This window comes from Lagenorhynchus albirostris, chromosome 3 (genome assembly GCF_949774975.1).
Source record: "Lagenorhynchus albirostris chromosome 3, mLagAlb1.1, whole genome shotgun sequence".
Classification (NCBI taxonomy): domain Eukaryota; kingdom Metazoa; phylum Chordata; class Mammalia; order Artiodactyla; family Delphinidae; genus Lagenorhynchus; species Lagenorhynchus albirostris.
Window position 1 is genome coordinate 43,847,092 of NC_083097.1, and position 24,820 is coordinate 43,871,911.

The following is a 24,820-nucleotide window of genomic DNA, read 5'->3' on the forward strand; positions in this document are numbered from 1 at the left end:
ACATCTTTGAGCATATCCATAGTCTGAATACTTAGCAAGTCCAATAGCAGATGCATGTGTACTTGTTTTTGGTTTTGTTTTACTTTTTAGTAATTGCCTTTTAAAAATAATGGTTTTATTAAGATATAATTCATATAATGTACAATTCACCTGTTTAAATTGTACTGTTCATTGAGTTTTGGTATATTCACATAGTTGTAGCCATCACTACAATAAATTTTAAAACACTTTCACCACCCCAACAAGAAACTCCAGGCTAATTAGCAGTCTCTCCCCAGCCCTAGGCAACCACTAATCTACTTTCTGACTATATATAATTTGCCTATTCTGGACATTTTATATAAATGGAATCATATAATATGTATGGTCTTTTGTGACTGGTTTTTTGCACTTCGCATCATGTTTTCAAGGTTCATCCGTGGTATAACTCCATTCATTTTTAATTGTAGAATAATATTCTGTTGTATGGATATACATATTTTGTTTATTCACTTATCAGTTGATGGGCATTTTGTTTCCACTTCTGGCTATTATGAATAATGCTACTGTGAACATTTCTGTACACAGTTTTGTGTGGACATATCTTTTCATTTTTCTTGGGTATATACCTAGGAGTGGGATTGCTAGATCATATGTTTCACAAAGCAGCTACACCATTTTACATTCCCGCCAGCACTGTATGAGGCTTCCAATTGCTCTGTTTTCTCGCCAACTTTTATTACCTTTTAACTATTTAGTTAGGCATCAAAAAGAACTAGAATTTCCAGTGGGCACTGATGGAAAGACTAAGTTCTAGGGGAATCAGTGAAGTGGAGTGAGAGCGACATATATCACCCTCACCACAGGAGAGTTTTTATCAGCCTCCAGTGAGATGTCTTAATCTGGGAAGAGTCACTTGCCACTAGTTCTCTACAGAGTGTACCGTGGGGGGAATTCCATGGAGCTGTTTGTAAATTACCAGTCACAAAAGAGCATTTAGTAATCCCTTAAGTGGAAACCAGGAAATTGGATGCTTAATAGAAACAAATCATTTTACCTGCTTATAAGGCAAATTTTCTGTGCTTTTTATTTTGATTTACATAATACTTTTCAAAGAAGTCAAGTACTTATATAGTAATTCGTAAAATTACCACATGGTTGTCTCTCTAGGCCAAAGATTTATTATTAGTTACAGGGATGACAGATTTTAGAAGTTTACTCATAACGAGTATATCAAACAAATGCATTTGCAAAATACATTTTGTCCCATCATATTATATATTAGGCATTTTTTCAGAATATGAAAATGGTGTCGGCTATGACCTTTTTTAGGTAACTTTTTTCTAATGGAGAAGTGAGCAATTTACCTAATTTTTATTTTTTTAAAGCATTTCTTAATTTTTTAAAAAATTTATTTATTTTATTTTATTTTTGGCTGCATTGGGTCTTTGTTGCTGTGTGTGGGTTTTCTCTAGTTGCGGCCAGCAGGAGTTACTCTTCTTTGTGGTGCGCAGGCCTCTCACTGCGGTGGCTTCTCTTGTTGCGGAGCACAGGCTCTAGGCGCGTTGGCTTCAGTAGTTGTGGCACGTGGGCTCAGTAGTTGTGGCTCGCGAGCTCTAGAGCTCAGGCTCAGTAGTTGTGGTGCACGGGCAGTTGCTCTGCGGCATGTGGGATCTTCCCGGACCAGGGCTCGAACCCGTGTCCCCTGCACTGGCAGGTGGATTCTTAACCACTGTGCCACCAGGGGAGTCCCCTAATTTTTAAATGTTGTGAAGTTTCAGAGCGGGAGAATCACACCACCTCGAAGAGCCCCTTCACCAGATGGCTTCTCACCATACAGCCCTGAGGAAACAAACCGCCGTGTAAACAAAGTGATGCGGGCCAGGCTGTACTTACTGCAGCAAATAGGGCCCAACTCCTTCCTGATTGGAGGAGACAGCCCAGACAATAAATACCGGGTGTTTATTGGGCCTCAGGTAGGAATTGTCACCATTTTACTTTTTATTAGGATGTGGTACTAACTCTATGCACTGTAACATTCTTAAATTTAGATCAGTTGTGTAATTCTCTTTAGTAAACTAAAGAGAATTCAAATTATATTTTGGGAACTAATAAACACTTTTACTTAATGTGTTTATGAAGGGTTTTACTATGATTTAATATACTTCAGAATACAAATTTGGTCTTTTTAAGAAACCAAAAATAAGAGATTAATTCATGGAGATAGCTGTAGGCTTTTCTTGCGTATCCTTATATATCTTATTATATAAGGATAATGAAGAAAATTATAGAAAGTTTAGTATAATAAACTTGGAAATATTTAAAAGTGATCAACTTAGGAGTTCTAATAGAACACAGATTTATTAAACTATAGGTTTGTGTTTTTTTTAAACTCTTTAGAACTGCAGCTGTGGGCGTGGAACATTTTGTATTCATCTACTATTTGTTATGCTCCGAGTGTTTCAGCTAGAACCTTCAGACCCAATGTTATGGAGGAAAACTTTAAAGAATTTTGAGGTAATTTTTAAATAAATGCTTTATAGTAAAATTGTCAACAGATTTTTATGATATTCCTGACATTTTTCCATGAGCTTTAAATTTAAATAGACAGTGGTCATTTTAAAGGTGTGAAGGTATGTAAGGATTACTTGATGTTTGTGAATAGTTCTCTTATAGTCTATTGACTAATTAGTTTTTTCTTCTAGACTAAAAAAAAGTAAACACTGACCTGCTGTAAAAATACTATCCTTAGTAAGCTATATGTATTCTTATTTTTGAAGCCCTTAAATTGGCTTTGTGAAAAACTTAGAAAATAAAAGGCAAATAATTCAATCTCTAGAACTCTTAATATGTATATTATGGCACAAATGTCATTGTTACTGTCTTTTTTCAATGTTAGGTTGAGAGTTTGTTCCAGAAATATCACAGTAGGCGTAGCTCAAGGATCAAAGCTCCATCTCGTAACACCATCCAGAAGTTTGTTTCACGCATGTCAAATTCTCATACATTGTCATCATCTAGCACTTCTACATCTAGTTCAGAAAACAGGTTAGTACTTTTTAAGGAATTAAAAGCATTAATCCAGTGTTACTTTTTAATTTTAGGGATAATTTTTATATATATACTTGTTAAGTTACTCTAAAATGATATAATTATTGAATCTTGGCTTTCAAGGTAAAATCAAGGGTAAAAAATAGTAAAGGTCATCTAAGTATATATATTTGGATATTTTGTCCTGAAAACTACAGTGTTGAAAACGGCACCTTAAATATCAGAATATAATAAATGTCCATTTCACAAGAAAAATCATGTGGCAGGTATAAAATAAGTGGCTACTGTTTATCAGTCATTACTTTGTGCCAAACACCTTATATGTTGGTCTCATTATGTAGGTTTTATCACTTTTGCAGATAATGAACCTGAGGCACTATATAAAGAATATGTCTATAATTTTTTGATATAAATAAATTATGTACAAGGCAAAGTGGTTATCCAGAATCACTTTCAAATATAGGATGTTTAAATTTCATGACATCACTACTTCTCTCATAGATACTCTCAGGGAATCCTCATTACAGCCTATTTTACATGTGAGAACATAAGCAGGCTCTTCTGAACAAAGAGACTAATAAGCTGTAATTAAGAGATACAGTAGCTGTTAATCATAGTTGTTAATTAAAATCTGCAGTGCTTCTCAAACTTTCCCATTACTTAGTTGCTGATAAGAATAAACTCATGAAGGATCTGAGATGTAGCCCAATATGACAGGTGTGAAAAAATTAAGAGTATTATCATAAAAAGTCATGTCAGTTTTCTTTCTTTTCCAAGATTTCTTTATTGCTTTAATGAAAAAATGAGGTTCTTAAAAATTACTCCAGAAAGGAGTGCTGCTTCTCTTAGGAGGGCACCCCCTGTGTGTTCCCAGGAACCTCAGTCTGAGAAGCACTGGTGTAAGTGCTTTTAAGTCTCATTCTCATCCCATCAATCTTTTAAGTATTGTAACTACTTCAAAATTCATGAGGAATAGAAAGTGATGATATCAGGACAAGGGCATGATGAAGTAAAGAATTGAGAGAGAAGTTTTTTCATCTATGGAAAAAGTAAATGTTTGAATTTTATTATTTTATATTAAATGAATTGATTTTAGAATGAGAATTTTATGAGTTTTTTTGGACATTAGAGATTTTCCAGTTTACATGGTTCAGTGATAAATAAAGCCAGAAGAGGTCATTTGAACAAAGGCAGAACTGGAACCTGAGTATCCTGATTCCTAGTTCAGGGCTCTTTCTCTTACCTGTTATCTCTTCTAAAGAAATGAAAAAATTAGCTTTACTTCTCAAGCTTCCTTACCCAAACTTCTAGAGCCTTTCTCCTTTTGATTGATATTTCTGTAGCTTTTTATTTTGGAAAAAAATAATAACTGCTTAAAACCAGGTGGCCAAAGTTAAAATAGAAAGTCTCTCTCTCTAAGATGAAAAAAAGTACCCTTTCAATATGGGCTGGCCATAATTTGGGGGTTTTATTGATTCATTTGAATTTTTTGTATCCAAGGGGGGAAACCAAAGAAGTTGTAATCTTCCTAAGATTATACTGTGTAGGTAAGTAGGTTAATGTTTCATGTAATCACAAATTTTTATGTCTAAAATAAATATTTTAAGACTAAAATTAATAAAAAAAATTATCTGGAGATCTTATTGCAGTATATTAATTTTAAATGGTATATAAGAAACAATGAAAAACAGAATTGGGACAGATTGAATATGCATATAAAAAATAATTAACAAAACCTTACCAACGAAATAAAAGCTGCAAACAGAAACTTATGGTCCAGGACATAAATGGGCAAAGGACGTGAAGAGAATTTCCACAAAAGAACAATTTCAGGGTGCTGACAAACATGAAAACTGTTCAGGCAACCTAATAACTAAGGAAATGCTCATTAAAAAAAATATATATATATATATCAGATTTATTTACAGAATTAGTAGATCCTTTGTAATGCGACAGTTCAGTTCTTATAAGATGCTTTACTGTATGTAGTGGTATAGCCTTTCTGGAAAAAAATAAATGTGACTTTTTAAAACGTTTATAGTCATTGATCCAGTAAATGTATTTCTTTTTTAAGAAAAAAATTTTAATTTGAGAAATGTACAAGACTTACATATATGGCTGTTTCTCACAGTAGTATGGTGAAAAATTGGGAACAACTTAAATATCCAGCAAATGAATGGTTAAAATATACCCATATTATGAGTATTTCATGCAGCCATTAGAATTATGCTTTTGAAGAATACTGAGTGGCATGAAATAAAATCCAGATTATAATACTGTCATGCATGAACCCATTTTTTATATATAAAAGGTATTATAGGTACATAAATATTGAAATGAATAAAAAAATTAATGGTTATTAATGGGTGGTATTATGACAGGTGACATTTTTATACTTTAAATACTTTGGGCTTTGAGGGTCATTGGGTCTCTGTCACAACTATTCAGCTCTGCCCTTGTAGCTGAAGTAGCCGTAGACAATATGTGAATGAATTGGTGTGGCTGTGTTCCAATAAATCTTTACTTACAGAAGCTTGACTAATTTGATCCCCCTTTAGTTCGCTAATCCCTGCTCTCTACTCAAGTGATTTTACTTCTGAAGAAACTGCTAGAAAGAAAATCTGAAATGTCAAAAAAGAGGGCACAAAGAGGTTTCTAACGGTTTCTTAAAATGTGGAAACAACTCAAATGTCCAGCAATAAGTGGGTGCTTAAGAAGTTAGGATCTGTCTAATCAATGAAAAATTATGCCACCACTTGAAGAGTTTAATAAGTAGAATTTTTACGATAAATCTCTTAACATGAAATTGTACATGTATATAGATAAATGATCTGAATAATGTTTACAAAATATGTACTTGGAAAAAAGGCAGAAAATACCCCAGAATGGAATATTTTTAAGTCAGAAAAGCATTTAAGAAATAAGTTGCACTTACAATTTGACTAAATTGTGGAACTTTATTTTTCCTGTATTTAAGTCTTTTGAATAAGCTAATTTTGGTGTAATTATTTGAAAAATTATTTGATCTTGGGTCATCTTTGCCATTAGTATTTTTATTTTAGATTGTTGTGTAAATCATTTCTGCAGTGTTTCGTTAATTTTTGTCATTAATACATGCATATTTTAATAGCTTTTCCTGCCTCCTCATAGCTCCATAATTATGAAAAGAGAGAGACAGGATAGATAAATGGGAGGGAGAGAGACTAGTAAGTGTGCTTCAGCTCAGGAATCACACATCGTGACATTGATGACATATTTGTTCAGCTTTCAGGGAAGTTTTTTGGGGAACTGTTATTTGCTGTCAGTCACTCAGACCTGTTTTTCAGGAATTATAGCTTAAGATAGTAGAAGTGTAATGTTGAGCCCAGGGGAAAGCCTGAGCTTAGTAGAAGCACGAATTTGTAGGGATAAGTAGGTTATGGGATATTCTCCTCAGGTTAAAGCCAAATGGTAGATTTGCCACGAACTGTTCTGTGATCTTGGGCAGCTTACTTATAATACCCCAGAATCTTGTCTTTATGTTGTAATGGAAATATTGTTATTTTATTTTTTTTCTTTTTCTAACATCTTTATTGGGGTATAATTGCTTTACAGTGGTGTGTTAGTTTCTGCTTTATAACAAAGTGAATCAGTTATACATATACATATGTTCCCATATCTCTTCCCTCTTGCGTCTCCCTCCCTCCCACCCTCCCTATCCCACCCCTCCAGGCGGTCACAAAGCACAGAGCTGATCTCCCTGTGCTATGCAGCTGCTTCCCAGTAGCTATCTACCTTACGTTTGGTAGTGTATATATGTCCATGCCTCTCTCTCGCTTTGTCACAGCTCACCCTTCCCCCCCCATATCCTCAAGTCCATTCTCTAGTAGGTCTGTGTCTTTATTCCTGTCTTACCCCTACGTTCTTCATGACATTTTTTTTCTTAGATTCCATATATATATGTGTTAGCATACGGTATTTGTCTTTCTCTTTCTGACTTACTTCACTCTGTATTGACAGACTCTAGGTCTATCCACCTCATTACAAATAGCTCAATTTCGTTTCTTTTTATGGCTGAGTAATATTCCATTGTGTATATGTGCCACATCTTCTTTATCCATTCATCTGATGATGGGCACTTAGATTGTTTCCATCTCTGGGCTATTGTAAATAGAGCTGCAGTGAACATTTTGGTACATGACTCTTTTTGAATTACGGTTTTCTCAGGGTATATGCCCAGTAGTGGGATTGCTGGGTCACATGGTAGTTCTATTGGTAGTTTTTTAAGGAACCTCCATACTGTTCTCCATAGTGGCTGTACCAATTCACATTCCCACCAGCAGTGCAAGAGTGTTCCCTTTTCTCCACACCCTCTCCAGCATTTATTGTTTCTAGATTTTTTGATGATGGCCATTCTGACTGGTGTGAGATGATATCTCATTGTAGTTTTGATTGGCATTTCTCTAATGATTAATGATGTTGAGCATTCTTTCATGTGTTTGTTGGCAGTCTCTATATCTTCTTTGGAGAAATGTCTGTTTAGGTCTTCTGCCCATTTTTGGATTGGGTTGTTTGTTTTTTTGTTATTGAGCTGCATGAGCTGCTTGTAAATTTTGGAAATTAATCCTTTGTCAGTTGCTTCATTTGCAAATATTTTCTCCCATTCCGAGGGTTGTCTTTTGGTCTTGTTTATGGTTTCCTTTGCTGTGCAAAAGCTTTGAAGTTTCATTAGGTCCCATTTGTTTTTGTTTTTATTTCCATTTCTCTAGGAGGTGTGTCAAAAAGGATCTTGCTGTGATTTATGTCATAGAGTGTTCTGCCTATGTTTTCCTCTAAGAGTTTGATAGTTTCTGGCCTTACGTTTAGGTCTTTAATCCATTTTGAGCTTATTTTTGTGTATGGTGTTAGGGAGTGATCTAATCTCATACTTTACGTGTACCTGTGTAGTTTTCCCAGCACCACTTATTGAAGAGGCTGTCCTTTCTCCACTGTACATTCCTGCCTCCTTTATCAAAGATAAGGTGACCATATGTGCGTGGGTTTATCTCTGCGCTTTCTATCCTGTTACATTGATCTTTCTGTTTATGTGCCAGTACCATACTGTCTTGATTACTGTAGCTTTGTAGTATAGTCTGAAGTCAGGGAGCCTGAGTCCTCCAGCTCCATTTTTCGTTCTCAAGATTGCTTTGGCTATTTGGGGTCTTTTGTGTTTCCATACAAATTGTGAAATTTTTTGTTCTAGTTCTGTGAAAAATGCCAGTGGTAGTTTGATAGGGATTGCATTGAATCTGTAGATTGCTTTGGGTAGTGGAGTCATTTTCACAATGTTGATTCTTCCAATCCAAGAACATGGTATATCTCTCCATCTATTTGTATCATCTTTAATTTCTTTCATCAGTGTCTTATAATTTTCTGCATACAGATCTTTTGTCTCCTTAGGTAGGTTTATTCCTAGGTATTTTATTCTTTTTGTTGCAGTGGTAAATGGGAGGGTTTTCTTGATTTCATTTTCAGATTTTTCATCATTAGTGTATAGGAATGCCAGAGATTTCTGTGCATTAATTTTGTATCCTGCAACTTTACCAAATTCATTGATTAGCTCTAGTGGTTTTCTGGTAGCATCTTTAGGATTCTCTATGTATAGTATCATGTCATCTGCAAACAGTGACAGCTTTACTTCTTCTTTTCCAATTTGGATTCCTTTTATTTCCTTTTCTTCTCTGATTGCTGTGGCTAATACTTCCAAAACTATGTTGAATAAGAGTGGTGAGAGTGGGCAACCTTGTCTTGTTCCTGATCTTAGTGGAAATGCTTTCAGTGTTTCACCATTGAGGATGATGTTGGCTGTGGGTTTGTCATATATGGCCTTTATTATGTTGAGGAAAGTTCCCACTATGCCTACTTTCAGCAGGGTTTTTATCATAAATGGGTGTTGAATTTTGTCAAAAGCTTTCTCTGCATCTATTGAGATGATCATATGGTCTTTTGTCTCCTTCAATTTGTTAATATGGTTTATCACATTGATTGATTTGTGTGTATTGAAGAATCCTTTCATTCCTGGAATAAACCCCACTTGATCATGGTGTATGATCCTTTTAATGTGCTGTTGGATTCTGTTTGCTAGTATTTTGTTGAGGATTTTTGCATCTTTGTTCATCAGTGATATTGGCCTGTAGTTTTTTCTTTGTGACATCCTTGTTTGGTTTTGGTATCAAGGTGATGGTGGCCTCATAGAGTGAATTTGGGAGTGTTCCTCCCTCTGCTATATTTTGGAAGAGCTTGAGAAGGATAGGTGTTAGCTCTTCTCTAAATGTTTGATAGAATTCTCCTGTGAAGCCATCTGTTCCTGGGCTTTGCTTGTTGGAAGAGTTCAATTTCAGTGCTTGTGATTGGTCTGTTCATATTTTCTATTTCTTCCTGATTCAGTCTTGGCAGGTTGTGCATTTCTAAGAATTTGTCCATTTCTTCCAGGTTGTCCATTTTATTGGCATAGAGTTGCTTGTAGTAATCTCTCATGATCTTTTGTATTTCTGCAGTGTCAGTTGTTACTTCTCCTTTTTCATTTCTAATTCTATTGATTTGAGTCTTCTCCCTTTTTTTCTTGATGAGTCTGGCTAATGGTTTATCTATTTTGTTTATCTTCTCAAAGAACCAGCTTTTAGTTTTATTGGTCTTTGCTATCGTTTCCTTCATTTCTTTTTCATTTATTTCTGATCTGATTTTTATGATTTCTTTCCTTCTGTTAACTTTGGGTTTTTTTTGTTCTTCTTTCTCTAATTGCTTTAGGTGCAAGGTTAGGTTGTTTATTCGAGATGTTTCCTGTTTCTTAAGCTTGTATTGCTATAAACTTCCTTCTTAGAACTGCTTTTGCTGCATCCCATAGGTTTTGGGTCGTCGTGTCTCCATTGTCATTTGTTTCTAGGTATTTTTTTATTTCGTTTTTGATTTCTTCAGTGATCACTTCGTTATTAAGTAGTGTATTGTTTAGCTTAGCCTCCATGTGTTTGTATTTTTTACAGATCTTTTCCTGTAATTGATATGCAGTCTCATGGCGTTGTGGTCGGAAAAGATACTTGATACAATTTCAATTTTCTTAAATTTACCAAGGCTTGATTTGTGACCCAAGATATGATCTGTCCTGGAGAATATTCCATGAGCACTTGAGAAAAATGTGTATTCTGTTGTTTTTGGATGGAGTGTCCTATAAATATCAATTAAGTCCATCTTGTTTAATGTATCATTTAAAGCTTGTGTTTCCTTATTTATTTTCATTTTGGATGATCTGTCCATGGGTGAAAGTGGGGTGTTAAAGTCCCCTACTATGAATGTGTTACTGTCGATTTCCCCTTTTATGGCTGTTAGTATTTGCCTTATGTATTGAGGTGCTCCAATGTTGGGTGCATAAATATTTACAACTGTTATATCTTCTTCTTGGATCGATCCCTTGATCATTATGTAGTGTCCTTCTTTGTCTCGTCTAATAGTCTTTATTTTAAAGTCTATTTTGTCTGATATGAGAATTGCTACTCCAGCTTTCTTTTCGTTTCCATTTGCATGGAATATCTTTTTCCATCCCCTCACTTTCAGTCTGTATGTGTCTCTAGGTCTGAAGTGGGTCTCTTGTAGACAGCATATATATGGAAATATTGTTATTGATTTTACAAGCTGTTCATCACATCATGAAGGTTCAAACAAAAATCTGTAAAATAGAAACAAACCTCCTCCCACTCCAGTCTCGGCTGCACACAAAATGACTACTGTTAACAGTTTTTAATACATCTTTTAAAATTATATAAAGCAAGGAATATAAAACTCTTCTCTGCATTCTGGGTATGCAGACACACACACACCCCAATACTTCTCTCATCTTTCCTATTGTTAAGCAATATAGTCATGACATATATTTTGATCTGCAACTTGCTTTTTAAATTAAAAAAAATATTTACTTTATATATCAAGAACATTTTCCTCAATACAAAAAATATACACTACTTCAGCTATATAAGATTGTATGGATGTGACACAATATATTTTGCCATTGCCGTAATTAATGGACATTTAGTACACCTAATTTTTTGTTGGCCTATTAAATGCAATAAATTTTATATTTTTTTGTTTACTTAAAATATTTCTGAAGGATAGAATTCTAGAAAATAGTTTTTTTTAGGTCATGGATATATACATTTAGTATTTTAAGAAATACTAGCAAATTCCTTTCTAAAAATTTCAGGGTTTTTTTTACTCCCACCATTAGTGTATATGAGAGCCTGTTTTCCTATGCCGTTATCAACCTACTTAATTTTTGTCAATCACATTATCCCATTCCCCCCACAAAGACAAATAAAATAAGATAGAGCTTTATTAATTTAACATGTATTTTGTACTTCTCTTTTCACATTTATTGGCTATTGGTCTTTTTTATTTCAACTGCCTTTTTATCTTCTTTGCTTGTTTCACTGTTGAGTTGTTAATATTTTTCTTACTGATTTTATATTCACTTTGTATATAATAGGAATAGTCAAATATATACAGTATAATTCAGATATACATAATAAAGTTACAATTTTGCCATAAATGGAACCATTCTATACAAGTTTGAATTCTGTCAGGTTATCTGCTTTTTTTCACCATATGGTATATTATGGATATTTTTCTTTGTCATCATTTATGGATCTCTGATCCTTTTCAAAGGCTTCATAGTGTCTGGGTGTACCATTTTTTTAACCTTCTTTTGATGTTCCTTTGGTTGATTTTTTTCCTTATGCTAAATAGTTCTGCAGTGAACATTCTCACACACATATCTTTATTATGTCTCTTTATTTCCTAGAAGTCTAGTTGAAAGGTTGTGTGCATTAAAAATGTGACATACTTGTTTCTAGGAAAGTTGGACTATACATGCACCAAAATTGTCTGAGATGGGTCTTCATACTTAAGGATGTGGAATAGATGAGTTCTACAGTCCTTCTAATACTTGAAATCTTGAAACTGTTGGCATGTAGTATGTTTGTACATAGTCAAATCTGATAGCAGTTTGTTTATTCAAAAGGTACAATAACAGAATTTGGGGGATACATATCTCTCTAAGGTTGTAGTTCATATATTGAATTATATTCATAGCAAGGAAAGGTTAAACCATATCCACAACCTATAAATACGTGGTGGTATGAGTCTGATTCAAAATTACTGTATATTAATAAGAGAAATATTTCTCAAATAGTTCATATACAAGACGCTCCTAAACAAGAATTTCTAATTAATTTTTTCATAGTCTAAAGAAGCCACAATTGTTTTTAGCATATGGCATTAATTCTGTTCTTTTGTGGTTAATGCTTTTGTTTCCCCTTCTTTATAGTATAAAAGATGAAGAGGAACAGATGTGTCCTATTTGCTTGTTGGGCATGCTTGATGAAGAAAGTCTTACAGTGTGTGAAGATGGCTGCAGGAACAAGCTGCACCACCATTGCATGTCAATTTGTATGTGGCTCTTTTTCTCTCTGTGCTTACTCAACATGGTTACTCTATCAGCTAACTATATTATTTAGGATTTTAACATGGCCTTCAGCGAGACTGGTGAGAGAAGAAAAGAAGTATACCTAGGCCCTGTAAGAAGTTTTCAACAAGTAGGAGTTTAGGATCTCTTAGGGATGAGCAAAGAAATGTTATAAAGTGTGACGCGTGGTAATGGAAGGCGTGCACAGAAGGGAAGGAGGTGGAAGAAGGTCTGGGCAGGCCTTCCAGAGAGGGTAACGCCAAAGCAAGTTTTGGAATAACATTACCAGGTTATCAAGTGGGCAGAATGTTTTGAAAAACAGTAAACAAAGTACATGTTATGTATAGCATGTTTAATAAAATAGCATTTGCAACAATTACAAGCATCAGAATAATTTAACCTTCCGTGTTTGCCTGCGTTTAGGTAAACGTATAACATTTTGAGGTTCCTTCCATATAAATCCTATACTAGCCATTGTGAACAATTATTACATAAATACTTAATGGTAAACATTTATACTTTTCTAAGTTTTTTTCCATAATTTTTCAGGGGCAGAAGAATGTAGAAGAAACAGAGAACCTTTAATATGTCCCCTTTGTAGGTCTAAGTGGAGATCCCATGATTTCTACAGGTAACAATTATGACTTAATGATTTGGGTATGTTTAATAAAGAATAAAAATGCTCTCAAAGTGTTATTTAAATCTGTTAATTATTTTTAGCAAGCTTTGTTAATTTTTCATTTAGCCACGAGTTGTCAAGCCCTGTGGATTCCCCTTCTTCCCTGCGAGCTGCACAGCAGCAAACCACACAGCAGCATCCCTTGGCTGGATCACAACGAAGGAATCAAGAGAGCAATTTTAATCTTACTCATTATGGAACTCAGCAGATCCCTCCTGCTTATAAAGATTTAGCTGAGCCATGGATTCAGGTAAGTAGTTCTGATTCTTCATTTCTCAAAGAAACATTTATAGACTAATTAATGTAGTTGTCTCCCCAGTTGTTTATAATTTAAGAAAGTACTTTTGCTTGCCTCCATCATGACTCGTATTCCATTGAAAATTTTAATTTTACCTTTGATGTTAATACTATGCCACTTATTATAGAGCTTAAACTTCAAAATTTCTTTGTAATCTCACCTCCCATCTCTAGAAACATCTTTCTAAACTAACAGACATAAAAGGTTATTCAAGGATAGACACTAGAACCATTTAGTGCTAAGTTGCTCCAATGTTTAATCCTGCCAAGAATTTGTCATTTTCTTATTTGTTGCTATTTAAACTCAGTTTCTCCTATTCATATTCTCCTGGCATATGTTAGGTACTCAGTAATTGCTGAGTGGATGAGTAAGAAAAGAATGTGGTATTTACCTTGTATTAGTAATTTTTATTTGTAAGGACAGTTTCCATTCCTTTACTTTCTCTTCTGCTTAAATACTTTTTCATCCTTAGTTAATCGGAATTTCGGTTGGTTGGTTGGATTCTAATGATTTTCTTTGTTGTTATCTGCTTAGTCCATATGTAGAATCCAAAAGCAGACAACATCTCCAGATTATAGTGAAGTAAAATGTTTTTGATAATCTGGTAAATTCTGTTAAATTCGTTAACAGACACAATAACTCATTAAGCTTATACATCAGAAGGATTTATCTCCTTTTTCTTTTTGTGACCATTATAGTCCTGCAGCTTTTGAATTCTTTTCTTAGCATGTTAACAGCCTAATAGGAATCTAATAAAATTTACAAACTTAATAAGTATATTATTTATTTTATGTAGTTCATTAATGGTATTTAACATAGGCCCTCACCTGCCCCTTCATGAGTCCTCAAGAAAACTCTCAATTTGATACTGAGCTATTGGATGCCATTTTTTCAAGGCAGTGGTTCAGGTTTGTTTTGCTTAAGCTTTAGGTTGGCCTAGGCGATATATTCCTAGTTTTTTAAATTAGGAATATCATATAAGACATAATTAAGACTTATTGATATGCTGTTTAACAGTGCCAGGCATACAACAAATTCACTATACTCTAATTGATTTATTCTCCTTTACTATCACTTTAAAACAGAACACATAAAAAAGTCATGATTTATTTTCCCCAAAAATGTGTTTATTCATCCCTAATATTTAGAACTTTTTCAAATGATACATTATCTTAGATATTAAGTTTACTTTTAGCTAACTGGTCCATAATGTCAAGACCATGCACCCTTTCTTTTCTTTAGGGATTCTCTGGCTTTGCAGATGTGATAATGATGACTATAATCACATGCACTTTAAGTATTTCATTATCCTTTGCTGATTTGAACACAGTGTTTTTCTTTAGTCTTGATTTTTCCACTCCATTCATTATATTTTTTCTAGTTAACCAAATAAGAGCCTTTGACTTACTACTATCATTGGTAGGAGAAATACTCTTATCTCTTGAACACCTGCCCCAGTGCCTTTCTTGATTTGGCTTTTTTTAATATTCAGTTTTTTTTCTGTAAACTACCTTAACACAAATACAAATTTGAGGTTCTTCACAGATATGTTTATTTTGTTTTGTGGTAAGCGACGGAGTACAGAAATGCATATATATCCATCTGATTACTTAATGGTGTTCACTCTTAGTTTTACTTGAGCTAATAAATGTTAAGGAGTTTTGCTAATTACCAGTTAAACTTGAGTATGTCCTTACGGACACAGTTGAAAATTGTATAGTATGGTGAAGACTTAAGAAATGTCCAATTTTCCTTTAGTAACCAAAAATCATACTTAATTCAAAACACTTTAGTTTTTCTTCACATTGAATTCATTTTGTTTGTCTGATTATAGGTATTTGGAATGGAACTCGTTGGCTGCTTATTTTCTAGAAACTGGAATGTAAGAGAGATGGCTCTCAGACGTCTTTCCCATGATGTTAGTGGGGCTCTGCTGTTGGCAAATGGGGAGAGCACTGGAAATTCCGGGAGCAACGGCGGGAGCAGCCCAAGTGCTGGAGCTGCCAGTGGGTCTTCCCAGACCAGTGTCTCAGGAGATGTGGTGGAGGCATGCTGCAACGTTTTGTCAATGGTCTGTGCAGACCCTGTCTACAAAGTGTACGTTGCTGCTTTAGTAAGTAGCTTTATTCTACAACCATAGCGTTATGGGTTTCTTGGGTTTTTTTTTTTTTTTGACAGTTGGCAGATATCATTTTTAAGATTCAGTAAAACTACTTTACCTAATTTAATTTTGGAAAATCCAAAATGTTTTTTATTCCATAATCCCAGGAAATTGCAGTCTTCCATTTAATCTCTTCACTTGGATTTTACTTGTTTTAACCTGGTCAGGATTTCTTATATGCTGTTTACTTTCCTCTACTCTAAAGTAGCAATAGTAGGACTTCCCTCATGGCGCAGTGGTTAAGAATCACCTACCAATGCAGGGGACACGGGTTTGATCCCTGGGCCGGGAAGATCCCACATGCCGCAGAACAGCTAAGCCCTCGAGCCACAACTGCTGAGCCTACGTGCCACAACTACTGAGCCTGAGTGTCTAGAGCCTGTGCCCTGCAAGAAGAGAAGCCACTGCAATGAAGCCCCTACTCGCCACAACTAGAGAAAGCCCACACACAGCAATGAAGACCCAACGCAGCCAAAAAAAAGCAATAGCTTGCTATTCATACCTTCACGTTTGCCTTACATTATACATGACCAAATTAAAGATTCTTTATGGGATAGCAAAGTAACCAGAGTTACTTTGATTTTTTTTTAAATTTGATATTAGACATTTATTTTTTATTAATTTGATATTAGACATTAAGAAGAACTGATTTGGGGGACTTACCTGGTGGTCCAGTGGTAAAGAATCCGCCTTGCAGTGCAGGGGACACAGGTTTGATCCCTGGTCAGGGAACTAAGATTCCACGTGCTGTGGGACAACTAAGCCTGCATGCCACAACTACTGAGCTCACAGGCCTCAACAAGAGAGCCCATGTGCTGCAAACTACAGCTGACACACCCTGGAGCCCGTGAACCGCAGCTAGAGAGAGAAAACCCACATGCCACAACTAGAGAGAAACCCGAGCACTGCAACGAAAGGTCCCACGTGCCTCAACGAAAGATCCCGCGTGCCGCAACTAAGACCTGACACAGCCAAAAATAAAATAAATAAATATAAAAAAAGAACTGATTTTTAATGAACGTTGTATGGCAATTCAGAAACCTTTTCACAAAAGAGGATTCCATGACATAGATTACTGAGTTGTTTTTCTAGTTTAACCTGTTAGAAGTTGTCTTTCATGAGTGAGATGGAATGACAAGGAGGCTGTTCTGTTTGTAATTTTGTATGCTAAAATTTGACTTTCTCCATTACGAGTATATATATCTTTACAACAGGGTTTCTCAACCTCAGCACTTACTGACATTGACACATAATTATCTGTTGGGGGCAGGGGTGCTGTCTTATGCATTATAGGACGTTTAGTAGCATCCTTGGACTATACCCACTAGATACCAATGGCCACCCTATCCTCCCCTTAGTCATAACAACCAACAATGTCTCCAGGCATTGCTGAGTGTCCCCTGAGGGCCAAAACTGCCCCCAGTTCAGGACCACTGCTTTATTTATTTATTTATTTTTACAGCAGGTTCTTATTAGTCATCAATTTTATAATTTTATCCACATCAGTGTATACATGTCAATCCCAATCTCCCAATTCATCCCACCACCACCACCACCCCGCCCCCCTGCCACTTTCCACCCTTGGTGTCCATATATTTCTTCTCTATATCTGTGTCTCAATTTCTGCCCTGCAAACCGGTGCATCTGTACCATTTTTCTAGATTCCACATATATACGATAATATATGGTATTTGTTTTTCTCTTTCTGACTTCACTCTGTATGACAGTTTCTAGATTCATCCACATCTCTACAAATGACCCAATTTTGTTCCTTTTTATGGCTGAGTAATATTCCATTGTGTATATGTACCACATCTTCTTTATCCATTCATCTGTCAATGCGCATTTAGGTTGCTTCCATGACCTGGCTATTGTAAACAGTGCTGCAGTGAACATTGGGGTGCATGTGTCTTTTTGAATTAATGGTTTTATCTGGGTATATGCCCAGTAGTGGGATTGCTGGGTCACATGGTAATTCTATATTTGTTCTTTAAAGAACCTCCATACTGTTCTCCATAGTGGCTGTATCAATTGACATTCCCACCAGCAGTGCAAGAGGGTTCCCTTTTCTACACACCCTCTCCAGCATTTGTTGTTTGTAGATTTTCTGATGATGCCCATTCTAACTGGTGTGAGATGATACCTCATTGTAGTTTTGATTTGCATTTCTCTAATAATTAGTGATGTTGAGCAGCTTTTCATGTGCTTCTTGGCTATCTGTATGTCTTCTTTGGAGAAATGTCTATTTAGGTTTTCTGCCCATTTGTTGATTGGGTTGTTTGTTTTTATAATATTGAGCTGCATGAGCTGTTTATATATTTTGGAGATTAATCCTTTGTCCATTGATTCATTTGCAAATATTTTCTCTCATTCTGAGGGTTGTCTTTTCGTCTTGTAGTTTCTTTTGCTTTGCAAAAGCTTTTAAGTTTCAGTAGGTCCCATTTGTTTATTTTTTTTTTATTTCCATTACTCTAGGAGGCGGATCAAAAAAGATCTTGCTGTGACTTATGTCAAAGAGTGTTCTGCCTACGTTTTCCGCTAAGAGTTTTATAGTGTCCAGTCTTACATTTAGGTGTCTAATCCATTTTGAGTTTATTTTTGTGTATGGTGTTAAGGAGTGTTCTAATTTCATTCTTTTACATGTAGCTGTCCAGTCTACCCAGCACCACTTATTGAAGAGACTGTCTTTTCTCCATTGTATATCCTTGCCTCCTTTCTCATAGATTAGTTGACCATAGGTGTGTGGGTTTATCTCTGGGCTTTCTATCCTGTTCCATTGATCTGTATCTCTGTTTTTCTGCCAGTACCATACTGTCTTGATTATTGTAGCTTTGTAGTATAGTCTGAAGGCAGGGAGTCTGATTCCTCCAGCTCCTTTTTTTCCCCTCAAGACTGCTTTGGCTATTCGGGATCTTTTGTGTCTCCATACAAATTTTACGATTTTTTGTTCTAGTTCTGTAAAAAATGCCATTGGTAATTTGATAGGGATTGTATTGAATCTGTAGATTGCTTTGGGTAGTACAGTCATTTTCACCATATTGATTCTTCCAATCCAAGAACATGGTGTATCTCTCCATCTGTTTGTATCATCTTTAATTTCTTTCAACAGTGTCTTACAGTTTTCTGCATACAGGTCCTTTGTCTCCCTAGGTAGGTTTATTCCTAGGTATTTTATTCTTTTTGTTGCAGTGGTAGATGGGAGTGTTTCCTTAATTTCTCTTTCAGATTTTTCCTCGTTAGTGTAAGATTTCTGTGCATTAATTTTGTATCCTGCAACTTTACCAGATTCATTGATTAGCTCTAGTAGTTTTCTGGTGGCATCTTTAGGATTCTCTATGTATAGTATCATGTCATCTGCAGACAGTGACAGTTTTACTTCTTCTTTTCCAATTTGTATTCCTTTTATTTCTTTTTCTTCTCTGATTGCTGTGGCTAAAACTTCCAAAACTCTGTTGAATAATAGTGGTGAGAGTGGGCAGCCTTGTCTTGTTCTTGATCTTAGAGGAAATGCTTTCAGGTTTTCACCATTGAGAATGATGTTTGCTGTGGGTTTGTCGTATATGCCCTTTATTATATTGAGGTAGGTTCCCTCTATGCCCACTTTCTGGAGTTTTTTATCATAAATGGGTGTTGAATTTTGTCAAAAGCTTTTTCTGCATCTATTGAGATGATTATATGGTTTTTATTCTTCTATTTGTTAATGGTGTATCACATGATTGATTTTCATATATTGAAGAATCCTTGCATCCCTGGGATAAATCCCACTTGATCATGGTGTATGATCCTTTTAATGTGTTGTTGGATTCTGTTTGCTAGTATTTTGTTGAGGATTTTTGCATCTATATTCATCAGTGATATTGGTCTATAATTTTCTTTTTTTCTAGTGTCTTTGTCTGGTTTTGGTATCAGGGTGATGGTGGCCTCATAGAATGAGTTTGGGAGTGTTCCTTCCTCTGCAGTTTTTTGGAAGAGTTTGAGAAGGATGGGTGTTAGCTCTTCTCTAAATGTTTGGTAGAATTCACCTGTGAAGCTATCTGGTCCTGGACTTTTGTTTGTTGGAAGATTTTTAATCACAGTTTCAATTTCATTACTTGTGATTGGTCTGTTCATATTTTCTATTTCTTCCTGGTTCAGTCTTGGAAGGTTATACCTTTCTAAGAATTTGTCCATTTCTTCCAGGTTGTCCATTTTATTGGCATAGAGTTGCTTATAGTAGTCTCTTAGGATGCTTTGTATTTCTGCAGTGTCTGTTGTAACTTCTCCTTTTTCATTTCTAATTTTATTGATTTGAGTCCTTTCTCTTTTTTTCTTAATGAGTCTGACTAATGGTTTATCAATTTTGTTTATCTTCCCAAAGAACCAGCTTTTAGTTTTATTGATCTTTGCTGTTATTTTGTTTCTATTTCATTTATTTTTTCTCTGATCTTTATGATTTCTTTCCTTCTGCTAACTTTGGGTTTTGTTTGTTCTTCTTTCTCTAGTTCCTTTAGGTGTAAGGTTAGATTGTTTATTTGAGATTTTTCTTGTTTCTTGAGGTAGGTGGTATTGCTATAAACTTTCCTCTTAGAACAGCTTTCGCTGCATCCCATAGGTTTTGGATCGTCATGTTTTCATTGTCATTTGTCTCTAGGTATTTTTTGATTTCCTCTTTGATTTCTTCAGTGATCTCTTGGTTATTTAGTAACGTATTATTTAGCCTCCACGTGTTTGTGTTTTTTACGTTTTTTTCCCCTGTAATTGATTTCTAATCTCATAGTGTTGTGTTCAGAAAATATGCTTGATATGATTTCAGTTTTCTTAAATTTACTGAGGCTGATTTGTGATCTATCCTGGAGAATGTTCTGTGTGCACTTGAGAAGAAAGTGTAATCTGCTGTTCTGAGATGGAATGTCCTATAAATATCAATTAAATCTATCTGGTCTATTGTGTCATTTAAAGCTTGTGTTTCCTTAGGAATTTTCTGTTTGGATGATCTGTCCTTTGGTGTAAGTGAGGTGTTAAAGTCCCCTACTATTACTGTGTTACTGTTGATTTCCTCTTTTATAGCAGTTAGCAGTTGCCTTATGTATTGAGGTACTCCTGTGTTGGGAGCATATATATTTATAATTGTTACATCTTCTTCTTGGATTGATCCCTTGATCATTATGTAGTCCTTCCTTGTCTCTTGTAACATTCTTTATTTTAAAGTCTACTTTATCTCATACGAGTATTGCTACTTCAGCTTTCTTTTGATTTCCATTTGCATGGAATATCTCTTTCCATCCCCTTACTTTCAGTCTGTATGTGTCCCTAGGTCTGAAGTGGGTCTCTTGTAGACAGCATATATATGGGTCTTGTTTTTTGTATCCATTCAGCGAGCCTGTGTTTTTTGGTTGGAGCATTTAATTCATTCACGTTTAAGGTAATTATCGATGTGTACCTATGACCATTTTCTTAATTGTTTTGGGCTTGTTTCTGTAGGTCCTTTTCTTCTCTTGTGTCTCCCACTTAGAGAAGTTCCTTTAGCATTTGTTGGAAAGCTGGTTTGGTGGTGCCGAATTCTCTTAGCTTTTGCTTGTCTGTAAAGCTTTTGATTTCTCCATCGAATATTGCCGGGTAGAGTAATCTTGGTTGTAGGTTCTTCCCTTTCATCACTTTAAATATGTCATACCACTCCCTTCTGGCTTATAGAGTTTCTGCTGAGAAATCAGCTGTTAATTTTATGGGAGTTCCCTTGTATGTTATTTGTTGTTTTTCCCTTGCTGCTTTCAGTAATTTTTCTTTGTCTTTAATTTTTGCCAATTTGATTACTGTGTGTCTCGGTGTGTTTCTCCTTGGATTTATCCTGTATGGGACTCTCTGCACTTCCTGCACTTGGGTGGCTATTTCCTTTCCCATATTAGGGAAGTTTTCGACTATAATCTCTTCAGATATTTTCTCGGGTCCTTTCTCTCTCTCTTCTCCTTCTGGGACCCCTATAATGCGAATGTTGTTACGTTTAATATTGTCCCAGAGGTCTCTTAGGCTGTCTTCATTTCTTTTCATTCTTTTTTCTTTATACTGTTCTGAAGCAGTGAATTCCACCATTCTGTCTTGCAGATCACTTATCCGTTCTTCTGCCTCATTTATCATGCTACTGATTCCTTCTAGTGTATTTTTCATTTCAGTTATTGTACTGTTCATCTCTGTTTGTTCTTTAATTCTTCTAGGTCTTTGTTAAACATTTCTTGCATCTTCTTGATCTTTGCCTCCATTCTTTTGCTGAGGTTCTGGATCATCTTCACTGTCATTATTCTGAATTCTTTTTCTGGAAGGTTGCCTATCTCCACTTCATTTAGTTGTTTTTCTGGGGTTTTATCTTGTTCCTTCATCTGGTACATAGCCCTCTCTGCCTTTTCATCTTGTCTATCTTTCTGTGAATGTGGTTTTTGTTCCACAGGCTGCAGGATTGTAGTTCTTCTTAGGACCACTGCTTTAGAATAATTCTTATCTGGTCTGTTTTTATTTTTTATTTTGGGGGTAGGAGTTTATTAATTTATTTTTGCTGTGTTGGGTCTTCGTTTCTGTGCGAGGGCTTTCTCTAGTTGTGGCAAGCGGGGCCACTCTTCATCGCGGTGCGCGGGCCTCTCCCTATCGTGGCCTCTCTTGTTGTGAAGCACAGGCTCAGTAGTTGTGGCTCACAGGCCTAGTTGCTCCGCGGCATGTGGGATCCTCCCAGACCAGGGCTCAAACCCATGTCCCCTGCATCAGCAGGCGGACTCTCAACCACTGCGCCACCAGGGAAGCCCTCTGGTCTGGTTTTTTTTTTTTAATTCTTCCACTTCATTTAAAAAATTTATTTATTTATTTTATTTATTTGTTTTTGGCTGCGTTGGATCTTCGTTGCTACACACACTCTCTCTAGTTGCAGTGTGAGGGCTTCTTGTTGCAGAGCATGGGCTTTAGGCGTGCAGGCTTCAGTAGTTGCAGCACGCAGGCTCAGTAGTTGTGGTTCGTGGGCTCTACAGCATAGAGTTAGTAATTGTGGCACACAGGATTAGTTGTTCCACGGCATGTGGGATCTTCCCAGACCAGGAATCAAACCTGTGTCCCCTGCATTGGCAGGAGGATTCTTAACCACTGTGCCACCAGGGAAGTCCCTGGTCTGTTTTTAAAACTCATTTCACTTCTCTGCTTCCACTCTTAATCTTTTTCTAATCCATCCTATAACAACTATGCCTAGCAAATCTTCTTTTTGAAAGGTAGTATAGTATAGTGTTTATGAACATTAGTTTGGAGTCAAAATTGAGTGACCTCATAATTTATCATCCCAACTGGGATACTTGGATAATCTGCTAAACTGGGCCTAGCCTAGGCAATCTGGATATATGGTCAAAATCAGAGGGACTCTGATTCGAATTCTGGTTCTCCAGTTTGCTAGCAGTGTAACTTTTTAGGACTCGTAAACTTCATCTTTTTCACCTATAAAATAATGAAAATATGTACCTCTTAGGTTTGAAATAAGATTGTGTAGATACCTCTAACTGTAATGTCTAGTACATTGTGAGAACATTGAATATAATAGTCATCATTATTCCTTAAATGCCACTTTATTCCCCAGCTCAGAAACCTATAGAGGTTTCTGTTTCTTCAACAGCATTTCCTAAGGCATATTCTGTGGAAGTTTGGCTGGATTATGAAAAGTTTCTTCCCTTTCTTCCCTGAAGAAAGAGTTCTGTGTTCAGTTAAAATTGGTGAATACTAAATTACATGAGGTTAAATGGGTCTGTTCACTGAAAGTCTTCTAGGAACCTTCATAAGTTAACGTACATTGGGAATCTCATCATGGCATAAGATGCATTATTTCCCAAATTTATCTTAACCGTGGTCTTTTTTTTTATATAGCATCTTGAGGGACCAACATACTATAGAATACTATAGAATAAAGACCAGCATACTGTAGAATAAAGACCAGCATAATATAGAATAAAGACCAGTGTTCTTGGCTCAACTTTTTACCTCTTTCTTCTTACTATTTTCCAACACAAACTTTCAGACGTATTTGACTGTTTAGTATAATGCCTTACTATCTGGTTGTTTATTATCACTTCACATGGTTTCCCAATGTGTTCATGAGCTCCTAGAGTGCAGGGACTCTGAATGATACTGTATTCTGATTCCTCTACAGTTATTTAGTGTGCCAGGCACAGTGAGGGCAGACATGGTTCCTGCCCTTAGAGCTCTCCCTTCCCTTTCTCCCCTCCCTCTTGCTCTTCTTTGTTTTCCCTTCCCCTCCCTCCGCATATATAATTTTTTGCTGAACAATTTGAAAGTTATGTGCAGGCATCATGACATTTCACTTCAAATACTTTAGCATGTATCTCTTAAGAATAAATAACATTCTTCTGTATAATCACCATGCAATCAGCAAACTCTGAAAATTTAGCATTAATTACAATATTATTATGGACTATAAAGTCCATATTCAGATATCCCCAAACTGTCCCAACAGTGTCCTTTTCAGCTAAACTACAGACTTTATTCATATTTCACCCATTTTTCCATTAATGTCTTTTTTCTCTTTTAGGATCCAATCCAGAATCTCACATTGCACTTAGTTATCATGCCCCCCTAATTTTCCCATCTGTGACAATCCCTCAGTCTTTACTTGTCTTTTGTAGACCTTGACACTTTTGAAGTGTATTGGCCAGTTATTTTGAAGAATGTTCCTCAATTTGGGTTTATCTGGTATTTTCTCATGATTACATTATGCATTTTTCGCAAGAACACCAGAGGTGATGTGCCCTTCTCAGTGCATTGTTATCCGGGGGTATATCATGTCAGTGTGTCTTATTATTGGTGATGCCATCCTTCATCACTTGCTTAAGGTGCTGTCTACTGGGTACTGTAAAATTACTATTAATAAATGTCTTGGGGGAGATACTTTGAGACTATGCAAATATCCTGTTTCTATTCACAGATTTTAGCATTTGTCAGTGGATCTTGCCTACAGCAATGACTACTGTGGTGTTCTAACGGTGATCTTCTATTTCCCATATTCTTCCTTTATTAGTTGATTGGAATTTGTCTATAACGAAGAGCTGTCTCTTCTCTCCCATTTATGTATTTATTCAGTTTTTTTATTTCTATCACCATAGACTCATGGGTATTTATTTTATTCTATGGGTTATAATTCAGTACTATCATCATTTACTTTGTGCCCAA

General features: G+C 35.7%; 1 protein-coding gene and 1 long non-coding RNA gene across 4 annotated transcripts in view; one reads left to right on the forward strand and one right to left on the reverse strand.

The window, feature by feature from the left end:
- MAP3K1 (mitogen-activated protein kinase kinase kinase 1) overlaps positions 1-24,820 on the forward strand; it is an 81,781-nt gene that overhangs the window by 43,874 nt on the left and 13,087 nt on the right. For both annotated transcript variants that reach the window (XM_060142968.1, XM_060142969.1), the window contains exons 4-10: positions 1,755-1,955; positions 2,380-2,496; positions 2,879-3,027; positions 12,362-12,483; positions 13,049-13,130; positions 13,245-13,428; positions 15,311-15,589. In XM_060142968.1, the coding sequence (XP_059998951.1) occupies positions 1,755-1,955; positions 2,380-2,496; positions 2,879-3,027; positions 12,362-12,483; positions 13,049-13,130; positions 13,245-13,428; positions 15,311-15,589 (1,134 nt within the window). The remainder of the gene's footprint in view (positions 1-1,754; positions 1,956-2,379; positions 2,497-2,878; positions 3,028-12,361; positions 12,484-13,048; positions 13,131-13,244; positions 13,429-15,310; positions 15,590-24,820) is intronic.
- LOC132516831 (uncharacterized) overlaps positions 1-24,820 on the reverse strand; it is a 72,433-nt gene that overhangs the window by 15,634 nt on the left and 31,979 nt on the right. The gene's annotated exons all lie outside the window — the stretch shown is intronic.